The 18022-nt window shown below is 50.4% G+C and overlaps 1 protein-coding gene across 1 annotated transcript in view; it reads left to right on the forward strand.

Moving 5' to 3' along the window:
• Window positions 1-18022, forward strand: part of LOC100482816 (core histone macro-H2A.2) — a 62395-nt gene that overhangs the window by 41739 nt on the left and 2634 nt on the right. Inside the window, exons 3-8 of the mRNA XM_034662616.1 lie at window positions 5947-6053; window positions 7276-7473; window positions 8540-8650; window positions 10131-10230; window positions 14934-15023; window positions 17800-17974. Of these exons, the coding sequence (XP_034518507.1) occupies window positions 5947-6053; window positions 7276-7473; window positions 8540-8650; window positions 10131-10230; window positions 14934-15023; window positions 17800-17974 (781 nt within the window). The remainder of the gene's footprint in view (window positions 1-5946; window positions 6054-7275; window positions 7474-8539; window positions 8651-10130; window positions 10231-14933; window positions 15024-17799; window positions 17975-18022) is intronic.

Consider the following 18022-nt stretch of genomic DNA (forward strand, 5'->3'; position numbering starts at 1 on the left):
TACCGTATGATTTCACTGATATGTGGAATTTAGGAAATAAAACAAATGAGCAAAAGAAAAAAAAGAGAGAGAGACAAGCCAAGAGTCAGACTCATAACTACAGCAAACAAACTGATGGTTCCCAGAAGGGAGGTGGGCGGGGAGATGGGTGAAATCCGTGATGGGGATTAAGGAGGGCACTTGTCGCGATGAGCACGGGGTGATGTCTGGAAGGGTTGAATCACAAGATCGTACACCTGAAACTAATACTACGCTCTGTCAACTACACTGGAGTTAAAAATAAAATGTTTGATTTAAAAAAAAAAGTTAAACATGGAATTATCATATGACCCAGCAGTTCCACTCCTGGGTATCTGCCCACGTGAAAGAATTAAATCAGAGACTTAAACAGTTCTTTCCACACACGTATTCATACAGCATTATACACAGCAGCCAAACAACGGAAACAACCCAAGTGTTCGTCAGCAGATGAATGGGTAGACAAAGTGTGGTCCAGCCATGCAATGGGATTTTACTCAGTCCTAAAAAGGAAGGGAGTTCTGACACCTGCTCCACATGGCTGAGCCTTGAAGACTTTCTGCAAAATCAGGGTGAAATAAGGCAAACATGATGGGACAAATGTGACACGATTCCACTTAGATGCAGCGTCAGAGTAGTGAAATCCACAGAGACAGCACGGAGGGGCAGTGGTGGGGCTGAGAGGCCGTGGCGGGATGGGCAGTAGGGCTTCATGGGCACGCAGCTTGCATTTAGGGGGTGCAGGTGATGGAGACACATGGTGAGGGTTGTTTCATGACACTGGGAATGTCATTGATGCCACTGAGTTATTCACTTAGAAATGGTAAATGTCATGTTATGTGCATTTTATCACAATTAAAGAAAAACCCTTTATTCTGAGAAGGGGTCCATAGCCTCACCAGACTACCTGGAGTTCCTGGGCATATAGCATTCCTGGCAGAGGGAGAGAAGCTGGAGAAGCTGGAGACAAGGGGCCCTCGGGGAAGTGGGACCCTGGGGCCTCCGGAGCTGGCTGGAGGCTCTGGTTGAAGCGGGTAGGTCCCTCCTCTGGCTCCCAGAAGGAGGAGGGCAGCTGGGTACCGATGAGTACCCCCCAGTGTCCCCCTGTGGGGACATCAGCCTCTGGCCTACGCCTTCCTCCAACACACAGAGGGTCACCTTCACCGTCTGTCCTTACTGAACCCCATAAAACAGCTGATGTCCTGGGAGCCGCCGGGCCCGGGTGGGTTGTTTCCTGTGGCCAGCTTACTTCCCCCTTCAGATTCTTGACTGTGGGCTCTGAAGGTCCTTGGTGCTTTGGAAAGGGGACCTAGGGTCACAGGAATGCCCAGTAAGAGAAGGCTGGGGACTACTTAGCTAAAAAAGAAAGTCACACAAATTTTCAGCTACTCTGAGCCGAAGAGAGCAGTCTGCTTTGCCTGATGTCTCCAGACTAGCTGCCTGGCTGGGCCGCGTTCACGCATCACCACGACGTTTGACCCATGCAGTGTTTCTAGTCCCAAGAAATGAGGAGGACGTGGCATAATCTGGTGGCAGACGCATGCTGAACTGCTCATCCAGGGTGCCCCTTCCACCCGAGACATCCTCAAGCCTCCCAGAACGGACATCACATTCATACTTCAGTCTGCCAGTCTGTAAATGTTGGTCCAGTTCACGTTTCCAAAAGAAGTGAGGGAGGATGGACTGAAAAAGCAAGCCCCCAATTCTGGAAAATAGTTTTGCATTTACCAACAAAGATATAACATAAATGTAAGATGTTGCAAATAAATAATTTAAATCATTTTTGTAGTGAGGAAATGTTCTGTAACATATTTTTAATTAATAGGACAAATAAGTCTTCTAAAAAGCTTGAATTTCAGGGCACCTTAAGTTATTGTGTCACATAGAAACCCATCATTTACATCATTTCCAGACAATCGGGTCTCTCCATTTAACAACAAGCATTTCTTTATCTAATAATTTTCATTTATTACATTTATGTTTTGAAAAGATCACTTTGGCATCCAGGGCCACATGTATGGTTGGGCAGGTTGTACACTGTGCAAGGACAGGCACTGAGGGGAGTATCATTCCACTAGACCTCAAAGATTTGTATATTTATTACTAGCATTGCCAGCAAATGGCAGTAAAGAGTGTTGTGATAACGAAATCAGGGAAGTAAAGTGTCTGGCAGAAAGGACATCTTCTAATTTGTACAAAGGTACCTATGGGCCAGCAGTGGCCTTGTTGGCATGGATCTGGAAGAAGACAAAAATGGGGGTGGGGAAACCATTTGGACAGTCATGACAACTATCTGGGCTCAAAGAAAGGAGGGCCTGAACTCAGTAATGGCAGTAGTTGCGAAGAAGAGGGGCACAGTTGTGTGACTCGAGGCCAAGAGGAGGTGAGAAGGGGAGGGGTGGGGAAGGGAAGGACTGTCAGGTCTCTGGGAGGAGCTGTATGTGGATAAAGCTTCCGCCCCCAAGAAAATGATTGGGATTTGGGGGTGCGGTTTGATTTACCTGTGGAACACCCAGGTGAGGCTGTCCAGGTGACACCGAGTCAGGACTGGAGGTGGGGATCTGGTGGCATGGGCACGTGGGAAGCTAGAGCCATGAAAGGATGGGGTTTCCCTGGAAGACTGCGTGGCCCGGGAAGACCAGAGGGCCCAGACAGAGCCCTGGGGACATCATTACCTCGTGGGCAAATGGCCAAGAAAGAAGGGGCTGAGGAAGGAGACAGTCTTGAAGGCGTGGCCACTCCATGCCCTCTGTCCCAGCCTGATGGTTACTGTACTATTTCCCATCTCCTGTGGGCTAGGGTAGCCAATGTTGGTTTCTACTGTGGACAAAATGAGAGGACCCAACTCTTCCAAGATTACATGCGTGATGAGCTTTCCAACCTCCCTTTTGAAATCATTTTTTTTAATGACCAGATTCTAAGCCATATTCCAGATGGTTCCTATTGCTGGAAGTGGGAATTCCAAGAATATAGAGGTCTATAGACTTCCATGGAAGTCTCCACCACTTAACAGAATAATAATTTCACAAAATTTTCAGCAAAACAAATATTTGCTGTATAAATCCATTTTTCCTGCTGACTGCCAATAGAAGGATATAAGTTCTCAAGATCAATAAAATCACTCAAGAATGTAACAAACATTTAGAGTGCGTGTGAATATATTGGTCATAATAACATTTGAAAATAATAATAATTAATGTTATTTCAGACATTTAGACCATGAAGTGTTTGTCCCAAGGAACAGTCAGACCACATATCCAATAGAGAAGTCCTGGGTCTGGATTTTCAGCTGTATATTATTAAGAAGTTTTTCTCTTTCTGGGGTGCCTGAGTGGCATAGCGGTTGGGCGTCTGCCTTTGGCTCAGGGCGTGATCCTGGCGTTATGGGATCGAGCCCCACATCCGGCTCCTCTGATATGAGCCTACTTCTTCCTCTCCCACTCCCCCTGCTTGTGTTCCCTCTCTCGCTGGCTGTCTCTATCTCAGTCGAATAAATAAATTAAGAAAAAAAGTTTTTCTCTTTCTGGAACAAAAGTCTACCTCTGCTTTTGCTCTAGAGCACAGAATCGAGGTTTTTCTCTCCTATAACTGATTTCGGAAGCACTAGCCCGGGAGCCCAGGGGTACGCTGGCCGAGCCTCGCTTGTGTGCCCCGTACGGGACCTCTTGCTGCATCACGGCTGTCAGTCTCTGGCCGTGCTGTCCATCTGTGAATCCAATGTCCATGCAGCCGTCTGTCTGCCAGGCTGAAAATAACCCGACCTCAGGGGCTTCCTGAAGACTACAAGTCCGTAGGGCTTCCCGTTTAGCCCTGCCTCTCACGCCGACAGCTCGTTCACCGAACTTGGCAGGATGCTTAACATCTTCCTCCAAGTGTGGGCGACACGGGCAGGAAACTGGTAGCCCAAGATGCTAAATTAAATTCAGTTGCTCAGAAGCTTAAAAGTGGGAGGCTCTTTGACCCCCCTCAATCTAGAAAAAGGGGTGAGAGGAGAGCTCCTTCCTCCCAGGTGTGGGGGCCCCGAAAAGAGCAGGTGCACAATAGAAAGCTGTACGGTTTAACCTAGAGTCGAAAAAGCCAGCCTATTTGTGAAAGCTTTATAACCACATTTCTTTGTGATGGGTTACCCTTCTTTTAAGGGAAAGAAAGGGTTGGGCAGCAGCTTGAATGCAGCTAACCAGATGACCTAATAGGGCATGAATTTCAAATACTCTATCCCATTGTCCCAACAAGAGTGCTCGTACTTCTCCAACTCCCGTCCCCCAGTGTGTGATTCCGAAAACACAGCCACCGTGAAAATGCATTGTTGGTAAACACGATATTCATTGCTTAATAACCTGGAAAAGATGTTGTGAGAATGAATTTGCAGTGATTTAGCACTTTTCTTTATGGAAATTCTATATAAATATTTAACTCTAATGCGTATTTTATTCTAATTTTTTGTTAATCACATTTGCTTAGTTAATATGGCGTACTTAGGCAGTTCTTTTTAATGCCATAGATTTTTATGAGTGATGGTAATTTCATGTGCTATTTATTTGAAATTAGGTTGATTGTAAAGACTCACACAGAATTGCCTGTTAATTTTAGAGCTTAGTATTTATGCCATTGTCCCAGCAAATTCTCCCAACACACACACACACACACACACACACACACACACACACACTTTGCCACCACATTATCAGTGAAACAACACATCGGCACATTGCCTCTAGCTTTCTAAGGGAAGGAATTCTTCTTTAAAGCCTCATTAATACTTTTGAAGGCGGACAAATTTGATTAGCAGAACGTGCCTCTGAAATTGAGGAAGAAAGAGAGGGAAAGGGGAAAGGCTACGGATGGTATGAACCAATTCTATATAGATTTTTTTTTAATTTTGACTAAAAATTTTGATGACATGTAAGACAGTTTTAGGAAAATTCTCCTTAGTCATCCCTTCTACATTTATCAAATGACATGTTTGTTAAAGTCAGATCCTGAGGGATATGTGGCAACCCCCCAAACCCCAAATACCTTCCTTCCAAGCCTTGTAGGTCTCCCCATTCAGAATTCACTTTCCGGGTTAAGCATGGCCTCACCCCACAGTACAAGTTAGTTCTTCCCACCCACTTTCCTTTAGGACAGGAGGGACCTGGGGCATCAAGTGAAGAGGAAAAGGAGATTCTGGAAGGTGTCCCAATGGGCACCAAAGAAAGACTCTGCCTACATTAGTATTCTCTTCAGAGAAGGCCCTGCTCTCCTGAGACTGGAAGAGACTCAGGTCCTGTGTCAGGGCTCTGTATTGGTCAGCTTTAACTCCTGCTGACTGTGCCTTAAACGGGAGACTTTGCTTCTCTCTCATACAAAAGAAGTCTATAGAAGACAGCCCAGGAGTAAGGACAGGCCAGGCAGGAGCCTCCACCATCATAAGAGACTCCAGTTCCTTCTATCTTGTTGTTCTTCCTCTTGGCCAAATTCCAGCCATCATGTCCTCAGTCTGCCAGTAGAAAGGGGAGGAGGGCACAGTCCTGCCATTGATGGACACTTCCCAGAAGGACCGTACAGGAGGACACCTGCCTTTCATTGGCCAGAATCTAGTCACATGACCACGGTTATCAACAAGGCAGGTGGGGAAATACCCTTTCCTCCTGTGATGATGGGCTCAACAAAAAACTCAGAGGTCCAAATGCTAAGGAAGATGAGGGAGAGTTCATGTTGAGGGCTTCTAGAAGACTCCCACAGGATCACAGAGCAGGTCCTGCTAAAACATCTTCCTCATCTGTAACCGGAGTTCTTTCCAGCTTTCCCGATTTCTTTCCAGGCCCCGGCACTGAAACTCACAAACCAATCAAAGTGGTTACATTCAAAGACCATTTCCAAAGAAAAGCTCTGGAAAGCTCAGACCCCATTCTGTGATTGCCTATTAACTCCCCGTTGTGATTTCAGCGGAAATTCTAGAACTGGCTGGGAACGCCGCGAGGGACAACAAGAAGGCCCGGATAGCACCGAGACACATCTTGCTGGCAGTGGCCAATGACGAGGAGCTCAATCAGGTACGTCTGTCTGAAACATGGCGACAAGGCACAGAATGGGTTTGCCGGACACACGACCGCCTGTGGACCCGGTTGGCTATAAATCATCCCTGCTACAGTCCCCAAGCATATTAATACCAAAAAAAAATTTTCAGATCATGTAAGAGAAGAACAAATTTTGCTAGCTCTATCATTCAGATAGAAAATTGCCTCTGGAATAGACCGTTATCTATTCTGGGTCTTGCCAGACCTTCTTTTGCTCTCTAGAAGCGAGCTCTGTGTGTGACTGGGGAAGGTATGGGCAGGGATGTTATTCATGGTTTCTTCACCCGAATTTTGTTGACGATTTATTCTGATGAGGGCAGGAGACTCTTCTTCATAGTATAGAATTAATTCCCAAGTATGGTGAACGCCTCCCCCAGGAAACTCGAGATGGATGGTAGATGGCGTAACAACTTTTATTCTAGTCTCTTTCTTCTCAAATTGTGTATGGTGAAGAATTCTTATTTCCCGTCCATCATGGACTGATAATTTCCCAAAATACAATGAAAACTAATTGCCAGAAAAGTTTTCAAAAACAAAAACATAACAAACCACAAGCCACAACTCTTTGCTCTCCGATCCGACAGAGGTACAACAGCTCTGTCAGCTTGCTCTACACGTTTCTGGACTCTTCCTTGCCGTTTGTGTATTTCTCTTGTCCCAGACAGTAACTCCCTGTCCGTGACCACACGTGGAGGACCCAAGCTGCTCGGGATGTGATACTAATGTAGCGGGTACCTGTCGATTATGTACAAAACAAACATTAATGGAGAGGCACATGGTCAAACATACCGCACTGATGGAATGTGTGATCACAAGAGTGTGGAGACCACTGGTCTGTTGTTAACTGGGTCTAGCCCTAGCATCGACCTTTGAACCCAGTTCTGTCAAGCTGTGCTCCCCACCTGTGAAACTCTTTATCCTCTGTTATGTCTGGAATTCCACAGCCCTGGCGCAGCCTCTATACCCTTTCATCGTGCCTGCCTTGTTTTGCTTTCTGTACGAGACCATGGGATGCCTTGATACCTACAGAGACGCGCTCTACTGGTGAAACAGGGAAGCCCATTAAACCACCTATCATCCAGTGTCTCTGAGAAAGCCAAGACCAGATTTAACACTTGTTTTGCCACCAGTTAGAACTGTATGAATCCCAGAGCCAGCAGGCTCTTTGCTGCCTGCGTTCATGTGTTTCTCTCTCTAGCTGCTAAAAGGAGTGACCATTGCCAGTGGAGGTGTCCTGCCCAGAATTCACCCCGAACTGCTGGCCAAAAAGCGAGGGACCAAAGGCAAGTCGGAAACCATCCTCTCCCCTCCCCCGGAGAAAAGGGGGAGGAAGGCGGCATCAGGCAAGAAGGGAGGCAAGAAGTCCAAGGCTGCCAAACCACGGACGTCCAAAAAGGTGAGCTTGGGTTGCCTGTGTGAGCCAGGGACTCTCAGAGAACAGGAGAAGTTTGAACGATCAGAAGATGAGCGTGTAGCCAGCATTGCCGACGGGCTGGGGACTCTCCACGCTGGGAGAAAATGGCAAAGGGCCCCTAAGACGAGAGCTTAAGTCGCCAAGCAGGGTCTACTAGAGGCTTCCAAACCAAAGCATGGGTGGTCTTCACGTTGCCAGATGCTTCCACTGCCCCCATCAATATCTTAAGGGAGAGACGATAGCCGGGAGCTCTTCACTTCTCTTCAGAGCTCCGCATCGCACACGAAAACCTCTCTGTCTCCCACAGACTGTATGTCTCCCACAGACAGTCAGCTGGGTCCAACCAGTGGGATGTGGGTAGCCCGATGTGCTAGGTAGCCGCAGCTCGGAGATGTCATTGCAGAGTCAGACTTTCGTCTCCTGCCCAGTACGAGAACCACCAGCCACAGGCGGCTCTTCGAATTGGAATTCATTCAAACTAAATCAGATTAAAAATTCAGTTCCTTGGTTGCACCCACACACACATACATTTCAAGTGCTCACTAGGCTTAGGACATTTCCATGATCACAGAAAGTTCTATTTAGTTTTATTGGACACTGCTGCTTCAGAGGTTGTCCAGTTTCCATTCCACAGACCTCCATGATAACACAAAAGATTTGTAAGAGTGCACTCCACTGCCTCCGTCCCAGGGAAATCCTGGGGAGTAGGGAGGTCGAACAGTGGGCTAGGAAAGACGCCCGTTTGTTCTGATGCTTTGCATCATAAGCTGCGGGCGTTGCAAAGGACAAGAGTAACATCCCTGTGTCCTGGTTTGAATGAGGAATACAGATACCCGTGAACCTCCTTAACACTCTTTCTTTTGGGCGGCACCCTTTTCTTTCCCTCTCGTTGCCGTCCCTGGCTTCCCTCCATCGAGAACAGCTGACATAAGACCCAACCACTTCCTTTCCCATCCGAGGTGCTGGTAGCCATAGGAAGAACTTAATAACGCCACTTTGGGCTTTTTCGGGATTATTTCCCATCTGTCCTTCTGATTTCTACCAACAGTCCAAACCAAAGGACAGCGATAAAGAAGGAACTTCAAATTCCACCTCTGAAGATGGGCCAGGGGATGGATTCACCATTCTGTCTTCTAAGAGCCTTGTTCTAGGGCAGAAGGTAATAAAGACCATTGCAATGTGCTGTAGTAAAAACGCTGTTGCATTTTTATAACCTCCTGTTTGCAAATAATGATGCTTCCTCCATCCCTTGCTCCCCTAACAGGACTTCCACTCTGGTCTTGAATTATTCGCGTTTAGACTGAGGAGCTTTGACGGGGTCTACGCCATGAGCGTCAGCAAGCTCTTTAGTGTCTAGAAGTATTCGTGCCGACATGGGTCAGACAAAGATAAGCTTAGAGAACCCTCCAGATCAGGCCAAAGAATGGCATCATTGCCGGGAACTCCCCATGCCCCCCTCATTCCTGGGCCCGCCCAAAACATCCTTAGCTAACTTTCTCAAACAGCTCTGGGAGGCCAGCCTGGCATGCCTCGATGTGATTTATCAGAGAAAGAAAATAGAAATATGTGTTTCCTGAACATCCCTGGTGTTAGAAATGAATTATTTGCCAATAATTCAGTCTGCTTGCCTTTCTAGATTGCAGAAAGAAAACAAACAGGGCTATACGTTTGAATAGTCTGCAGCAGCCCAGACATGCAAATAATTCATTCCCACTAGCATAAAGTTTACGGAACAGACCATTTATCTCCCACATCAAATGGGGCTGAAGTAGGACACACACCGGGAAACAGTCAGTGAGTCACACCGCCAGTAGCTGAATGTTCACAGCCTGGTAATAAGATCCATCTCTCCGGAAGCAGATGGGAAGAGCGTGTTAGAGAAGAGTGTGCATGGGGTGGGTTCCTAATTTCTCACTGATGAACACAGGGAAGCAAAGAGGCGGAATCGAGATCCCCTCCAGGGGCTGGCCACCATTGCACGGTGATCAGCTTTCTCTCCCTTACCGAGGGGAACGTGACTGTCGTGCTCACAGGGGAGACGAGGGAAAATGCCCTGCATTCTGCTCAGCTGTGAGCATCTAGGGCAGCATTTCACAAGTGTAGCCCTAAGAATGTGGTCCCCAAAAGGCAAGGTGGCCCGACAGAGGCAGGTCAGAATCCCGCAGCCCATCGCTTGTCTCGGGTGGGGTCCCTCGGCCACAGGTTCCCGCCCCCAGATGCCTGGGCTGCTCCGGGAAGAACGCAGGGTGCTGAGGGGACACTGGAGAGCCAGCCCGGGCTTCCCTCCTAGGAGCCGCTCAGACCGTGTGTCACCCCACACCAAGGTTCCCGGGATTGGGAGATGGAAGTGTATCTCTAGGGAAAGGAAGAAGAGGGGAGGGCCCATTCCTGTGCCTGGAAGAGGAGGCAGATTTGTCTCAGGCTGCCAGAGTCACGGTGAAAATCAAACCCACTGAGCTCCAAAGAGCCCCCTGAAGTCCCAACACCTGGCAAACTTGACAGTCGCTCCATGCCCCGGCCCTGACTGTGGACATTCGCTATATATAATCCAGACAATGAACAGATGGGAGGTAAAATGTGAAGATTTTTAAATTGGATCTGATCTTTCTCACACTGTCCATCTTTCCTTTCTAATGCAGCTGTCCCTGACCCAGAGTGACATCAGCCATATTGGCTCCATGAGAGTGGAGGGCATTGTCCACCCAACCACAGCCGAAATTGACCTCAAGGAAGATATAGGTAAGGTCCTGAGACTGGGGGAGGGGTGCCAGAGAATCACCCGCTGCTTGGGCGAGTCCTTCTACAGTGGGTCATTGTCCACCAGATACCCTGAGCTGGGGAGACCGTGTCACACTCTGCATGTCACCGAACAGCATTACTAGAAAATAACAGATTTTCTTTTTAATCTGTGTATATTTCTGAAGTGTGTATTGACGTGTTCTACAAATACAGATCAGTAGTGCACACCTTGACTACTTTTCCTCTAAGTGAACACAGCTGTGTTCACTGGCACCCCAGAATTCCCCAGAATTCCCCCTTCTTGCCCCATCCCAGTCCCCATTCCCTCCAAGCGTCCCCACTGTCCTGTCTTCTCACAGCACAGACGGCTGTCCTCCGCTTCGGATTTTATACAAATGAACTCATGCAATGCAGCTTCTTCTGTGTCTTTGGCTCGACTTCGTATTGTGAGATCCACCCGCATTGTCGAGCGCGGCTACAGCTGGTTCGTCTTCTTGGCCGTGTAGTGTTCCGCCATCGCATTATACGGCAGCGTGCTGACCATTCCAGCACTGGTACCATTCGCATAGTTTCCAGTTTGGGCTATGATGAGTCGTGCTGCCGTAAACATTGTTGTACGTGTTTTGGGTGAGGCTGCACATTTATTTTGAGCTTAAAAATTAAGAACGCCTTTGGTAAAAAGAAAATGGACATCTAGATCACCACCGGGGACTGCCGCCTGCCCCCTCCCCGGGTGGTGGACGGTGCTGCTCCGGGCTAGGTGGAGAAAGCTGCGGGGATAAGCTATCGAGGGCACGAGATGTCATAGCCCAATGGATGGTCACGATCTTATCCATTTTTTATAAGACAGAAGTGCCTTAAACTCACCATTGAAAAAGTAAAGTGAGCAAAGAAAGAAGGCTTTGTCCCTGGGATTCCGGGCTTGCTTCTGAGGTCAGTGCTTAAGGCAGATGCTAGCAGCTCAGCCTCGGGTGGCAGCACCGGGGGCCGCAGGATGCTGGACACGCTCAGGTTTCCCCTGTGGCAGCAGAGCCCACTTGCTCTGCTGCAAAGGATCTGGGACAGCCTCCGCGATGGGGTGGGTGAAACACAACGTGGAGAAGCAGGACTTCTCTTGCACACAGAAACTGTGAACATTTCCTCTTCATTCTTCAGACCCAGCCCAGGCCCTACCAACTGCCCTGAACACTGCCCCCCGCCCCGCCTTAGTCTTAAGCTCTATTTTGACATGTATCCTAGCTTCTCAAAAACAAACGACAACAGTGTGCTCCTTGATCATTTCTATAGTTTGCACTTTTATATCAGGAAAGTCATCAGGATTGTTTTTAATTTTTTAAGTGGCAGGGGGGTGATAGGGTAGAAAGAACACAGGGACTGGAGGAGAACCTCAGGCCCAGATCCCAGCGGTGAGGCTTCTGGGGTCGGGAGGGGTCTGTGTCTTGGATTTTACAAATCACCTCCCAGCTGTGTGATGTTAGGCAGTTTTCTTAGGGTCTCTGAACCTCAGTTCCCTCCCCTGTAGGTGGGGATAGCAATAGCGCCTGTGTCATAGGGGCGCCTCGAAGATTAAGTGGGGTCATACTGGGCCGGGCTCATTGGCGTACAATGAGTGCTGGTCTTTTTATTCTTGCTGTGCTGTTTAGAAGGGGTCCCTCCCGTCATGATTCCATTCTCCATGACCATCACCGAAAGCAATCATCCCCTGCAAAGGGGCCCTAATTTATTTACTCACAGCGTCTGTGCACATGCAAGTTGAGAAGGAGGGACAGGGGGAGAGGGAGAGAGAGAATCCCAAGCAGACTCCACGCTGAGCGCAGAGCCCAATGCGGGGCTCCATCTCACAACCCTGAGATCACAGCCTGAGCCGAAATCAAGTCAGACGCTTAACCACTGCACCACCCAGGTGCCCCTCTGCTTGATTCTTTTTAAAGCACTGTGTGTTACTACAGGAAAGCTGGAGCATACGCAGACAAAGCAGCTGAGCGTGACAAAACCCTACCCACCCTGTTGCAAGCGTATCAACCCATGACCGAGGCTGCCTCGGTGCCGCCCCACTCCCAGCCCCCCAGGCCTCACACCATCGAATCCATGGATATGTCAGAATGATAAGGGCTAGCTTTTTGACAGCATCACCCCAATACCATTATCACAACTGGAAAAAGTCATATCATCAAATACCAGTCCTTATTCCAATTTCAATCATGTCATTAATCTCAATTTATTTTTTTAATGTGTTTGATTCAGGATCCAAGTAAGTCCACACACTGCAATGGGTTGATAAGTCTCTTATAACCTATAGGTTCCTCTTTCATATCTTTTCCTCCTTTCTTTCTTTCTTTTTTTTTTTTTCAATTTATTTTGTTGAGGAAGCTGGGTCGTTTGTCCTATAGGGTTTCCCAAGTCTGGATTGTACTGACTTCATCCTCCTGATGCCGTTAAACATGTTTCTTCTCTGTTTTTCTTATAAACTGGTAGTCGGGTCTAGGGTCCCAATGAGATTTAGGCTCAAAATTTTTTGGCAAGACTATTTGGTCAGTCGTGGAATGTTCTTCCATCAGGAGGCACATGACGCTCGTTGTCTCTCACTGACGCTCTTTGTCTAGGTTTGTCCGTTCGTTAGGGGTGGTGTGGGGTGGGGGCCGTATCCTAATTCCAGCCCTACTTCCTTTCTTCACTGGAATGCTTCCATAGGGAGAAAGTCCCCTCATCAACATTCCGGGTTGCGTTTTTCTTGGAAGTCTTCAGGGAAGAGGGTGGCTCGCCTTGCCTTTCACACGCTCCCACCTGGCCCCTTACATCTGCTTCCCGCACTTGGCATGAACAGGGCCGCCGGCTGCGGTTCCTGGCCTTCTCTGGGCTTCTGAGACCCAGCAGATCCGCACCGGCCAGGAGTCTGAGGGCCAGAAAGGAGACTTGAAGGCCCGAGATGACCATTTCCAAACGATGTCACTGAAACCCAAGCGCATTCGTAAAGAGATGCCCTCCCCTTCCCACCCCCAGGGGAGAGTGGCTGCTGGAATAGACATGGTCCACGGTAGCCTGCATGACGTCCTATGGCTCTCCAAACACTCTCAAGTGTCCGGGTGTGGAGTGGAGAAGCTCCCTCACCCAGTTCCCAGGGAGGCCCCTCCACTGAGTAATGACCATCATAGTAACTCTGAAGAGAGAGCTGAGACTTGCCCCAGGCAGCCAGATCACCAAATTCATTAGAGGGGAAAAGCACGCCTGGGGGAAAGGCCTTATCCTGCACTGGAAAGCAGCAGCCGTCTAGTGTAGACACGACGCCCGTGTGTCATCTCAGAGGCATGAGGAGCCCCCGGTGTGCGGATATGGGGTTCCTGCTGGCCAGAGGTGGAGCCCTGCCATCCCCTGGGGGCTCCTCTTGGCCTCTGTGGAAGCACGACCCTGAAATACCGAGTAGAGGACTGTCCTAACATCAGACACTCAAGGGATCTCCCATCAGGAATGTCCTTAGAGTTTTGCCTCTCAAATCTGCATTTTTCCATTGAAAACCACAGCCAGGTTGGAGGAAGACCCTTGCAGGCTGCCCTGGGCCTGTGTCTGTCCTTTGACTGAAAGACTTACCACACACAGGTGGTGAGCTGGGAGTAAGGCTCCAGAGCTCTCCACCCTGGGGTTCCTGCTGAGTCATCTGTCACCGCGGGCCTGGGACCAGGTTTAAGGCCTGGTGACAAGAGGAAGGCTGCAGGGTCTGTGAGAAGGCACTGCCTTCAAATCGCCAAGATACTGAATTTAACCAACCCAGCATGGGGACTGAACCCAAAGATCAGAACGCTGGAGCCCCAGTTTTTTTTAAAAGCTCACCTTTAGTACAGCGTAGGGAGTAACACAGGCAATGGTATTTATAACAGCCCCATACGGTGCGAGACGGTGGCTCCCCTGGTGGGGAGCACAGCATAACGTGTAGACTTGTCCAATCAGGATGTTGCACCCCTGAAACTCCTGTAACATCGTCTGTCAACTTCCATTTTTATTTTTTTTAAAGATATTTAAACAGAGAGATAGCACAAGCAGGGGGAGTGTCAGGCAGAGGGAGAGGGAGAAACAGGCTGTCCACTGAGCAGGGAGCCCGACGCGGGGCTCGAACCCAGCACCCTGGGATCGTGACCTGAGCCGAAGGCAGACGCTTAACCAACTGAGCCACCCAGGCGTCCCTGTACTTCCATTTTTAAAAATCACCTTTAGGACTCATGTCCTGAGACTGCTTATGACCAAATCACTCCCTCAAAAGTTCCCTTAAAAGAGTTTGCTAGAGAGGCACCTGGTTGGCCCAGTCGGTTTCAGCTCAGGCCATGATCTCAGGGTTGTGAGATCGAGCCCTGCCTCAAGCCCCGCATCGGGCTCCACGCTCAGGAAGGTGTCTGCTAGAGACTCTCTCTCTCCCTCTCCCTCTGCCCTTTGGCCCGCTCGTGTGTGCACACATTCTCTCTCTCTCCAAAATAAATACATGAAATCTTAAAAAGCGGGGGGGGTTGCTAGAATCCAAGTCCTGCGGGACAGAAGCTCAGAGACCCCTGCCAGCGTGACCACTGGCAACCAGGATTCCCCTTGCGAAGTGTGAGTCCTACTTTCTCCGTGTGGTTGGTGGGTTTGTTTCCTGGCCTACTAAAACTGTGTGAAACGGTGGAGCTAATGACTTTGGAAAGGACAACAGTAATGGCTTCCCTTGTTCTCCTCCGCAGGGAAGGCCTTGGAAAAGGCTGGCGGCAAAGAGTTCTTGGAAACAGTAAAGGAGCTTCGCAAATCCCAAGGCCCTTTGGAAGTTGCCGAAGGTAAGTGTGGCCTCGGGCGCCTGTTCCTGGCACAGCCTCAGCCCCCTCCCCACCAGCGTCACTCGCTTCACGCCCAATCAGTGTGCCAAGCAAAATACACCGCAGCCAAGCTGAGATCCACTTCTGCTTCTCTCAGAGAACTTGAGCAGGCCAGTGTAGACCATTTCATACACCCTGGGGATGACAAAGTGTCTGGATAGTTCAAGTCAGTTTGCACACGATCACCCAGAGATGAAGATGAAGGGTAACGTACACTCATCATGTGGTTCCACCATCACCACTGCCGGGATCCGGAGCTCTCCTGTCACCTCCGGTGGACACCCCTTCCCCCTCCACCAGCCCCTGGCCGCCACCAGTGCGCCTTCTGCCTCCGTGGCTTAGTCTGCTCAGGACGTTGCACGTAAACAGAACCCTAGGCTCTGTGACCTTCAGTGCCTGGCTTCCTTCACTTTATATGATCTTTTCATGGTCCATCCATGTTGTAGATGTGTCAGTGCTTCGTTCCTTTTTATGGCTGACTAGTAGCCCATTCTGTTCCTGCATTCACCAGTTGGGCCATTTCCACCTTGGGCTGTGGGGAATAGAGCAGCTACGAACATTTGTTCATTTGTTTTTCAAGGCTGTTGAGTAACTTGACAGGTGGCTCCAACTTCAGATCCGTGTCCTCTCCATGTGCACACACACCACCTCCAGGGACCACAGAGTCAGTGCCACGTGCCACCCAATGCCAGGGATCCGAAGACCATGAACCCCACTCCTGCCCTCCAGCATGGGACTGTCCAGGAGGAAAGGCAGACAACAGAAGTAGGGCCCAGGGAGGGAGCCCCTGCCCTCTCCTCACGGGAGCTGGGGAGGCCCCAGGGAGGATGTAAGACCCTGCCGGGGGCAAGGACACTGTGGACAGTAAGGATATCATGTGTGAGAAGGCCCAGGTCGTGAGCCAGCATGGAGCCAGCAGGCAGGAGATCCTATAGAAACAAGAGGGGCGCCTTTGAGAGTTTAAGCCGGGGACTGTCGTGATCAGATTCAATCGCTAGAAAAGTAATGGGGCTTCCGGTCAAGAGAAAATATGAGTCCACACTTTATAATCTGCACATCCCACTCCCCATACTGATAGCAATGATCGAATTTCACTCTTAAAATTGTGAGACAGAGCCATACTGAGATATAAGACAAACCTACGTGCGGGGAGGGACAGAGGGGCGGCCAGCAGCAGCAGCAGTGCGGCAGGTCAAAGCCAGCCGTGGAGCCAGTCCCCAGGGTCCTGGCATCTCTGCAGAATAGCCGAGACTCCAGGCCCGGGGACATTGTGCCCCTGGCCATGTACACGGTCATAGGGTCAAGCCAGTCATGCCTGCAGCCTCCCGCATTTATGTGGACGAACTCCTTCATGCACGCACTCCCTCATCAGCCAGCCCGCACCCGGCTGGCCCCGTGAAGGCCGAGAGCTGACACAAAGGGTGTCCACCTGCCCACCCAGGCGAGTGCAGCCATAAGTTTGCCAACACTGGACGTCGCCAGGAAACACTTCTCAGAGACTAGGTGGGCATCATATTATTTCAAATAAATCTTTCAAACCAACCCCACACACCGCTCTGGAACGCAACAGACACCCATTTGTGTTACAAACACTGTCCCTAGCGGCCATGGCCTGCCCAAACTGCCCCAGGCTCCCAGAGCAAGGCCGGGACCCTCACCACACCCTGTTCCTTGAGGGACACAGAGCCCCAGCTCTGCAAAGAGGGTGGTTTAGGGGAAGCCGTGCTCGGCTGCGGCCACCACGGCTCCAGGCAGCTGGAGAATGGCCAGTGGATCAGACTGAACTGCTCGGGATGGGCCTGGGGGAGTAGAAAGCAGTATGAACTGGCACAATGAGATGAGGCTGGCATAACAACTGCACAGCCCGTTTTGAACCCCTGCTCCCAGTGGGGGCTTCTCAGGTATGTCGAGGTGACCAGAAGACAGTCCCTGACCGTGGGGGTGTGCGACCAAGTAGCACAGCGCTTGTCCATTTACGGAGGGCCCTAAACCACTCTGCGCACAAGTCCTGCCCCAGACCCACTGAGCCGGGACTCTAAGGGCCGGTGGGGGAGGGGGCAGGGCCTACCTGTCTGTTAGTCGAAAGCTGTTGTATTCTTTTCCTACCACTGCTGTAACAAGTCACACTGTTACAAAAACTACACCGGAGTTGTTGGCGGGGCTGGTTGAGTCTCCGAGCAGCTGCCCCTCGCCCCTGCCCGCTGCTGGGCTGGGCCGTTCCCTGGCTTCTGGCCTCGTCACTCGCATCACCTTCTCCTACCTTTGAGCTTCCTGCTTCCTGCCCGCCCCCCTCTGCCCCGCTTAGAAGGACCCAGGCGATTGCATTTAGGGCACACCCAGATAATCCCGGATAATGCCCCCCATCTCGCAAGCCATCACTGACTCGCCTCTGCAAAGCCCCTTTTGCCAATGTGAGGTAACGCTCCCGGGTTCCAGGGGTCTGGACGTGGACATCTGGGGGAGGCCACTCCTCGATGGGAGCCACGGTCAGTGGGTAGCGGGACCTGCGGCGAGGGGGCAGAGCATGTGAGGGCCGCTAACGCACTCGTCTGGACCTGCCCACCGTCCCCAGCAAGCTCGCTGGCAGGCGTCCCGTCCCGTCAGGGGCGCACAACGGGCCCAGCCGGCTTCTCTCGCCTCCCCGTCCGCACACCTCCGAGCGGCTTCCGTGAGGGGCGGCCTGAGCCCCTGGCTGAAGGGAAGGGGTCATAACCGCACTGTTTCTCTCCTGTCCCAGCCGCTGTCAGCCAGTCCAGCGGACTTGCAGCCAAGTTTGTCATCCACTGTCACATCCCTCAGTGGGGCTCCGACAAATGTGAAGAACAGCTGGAAGAGACCATCAAAAACTGCCTGTCGGCGGCAGAGGACAAGAAGCTCAAGTCGGTGGCGTTCCCGCCGTTCCCCAGCGGCAGGTAAGACGCTTCTCCAGCTGGGCCGGGGAGCCGGGGGTCTCTCCTTCC

This window comes from Ailuropoda melanoleuca, chromosome 6, assembly GCF_002007445.2.
Source record: "Ailuropoda melanoleuca isolate Jingjing chromosome 6, ASM200744v2, whole genome shotgun sequence".
In the NCBI taxonomy this organism is placed as follows: domain Eukaryota; kingdom Metazoa; phylum Chordata; class Mammalia; order Carnivora; family Ursidae; genus Ailuropoda; species Ailuropoda melanoleuca.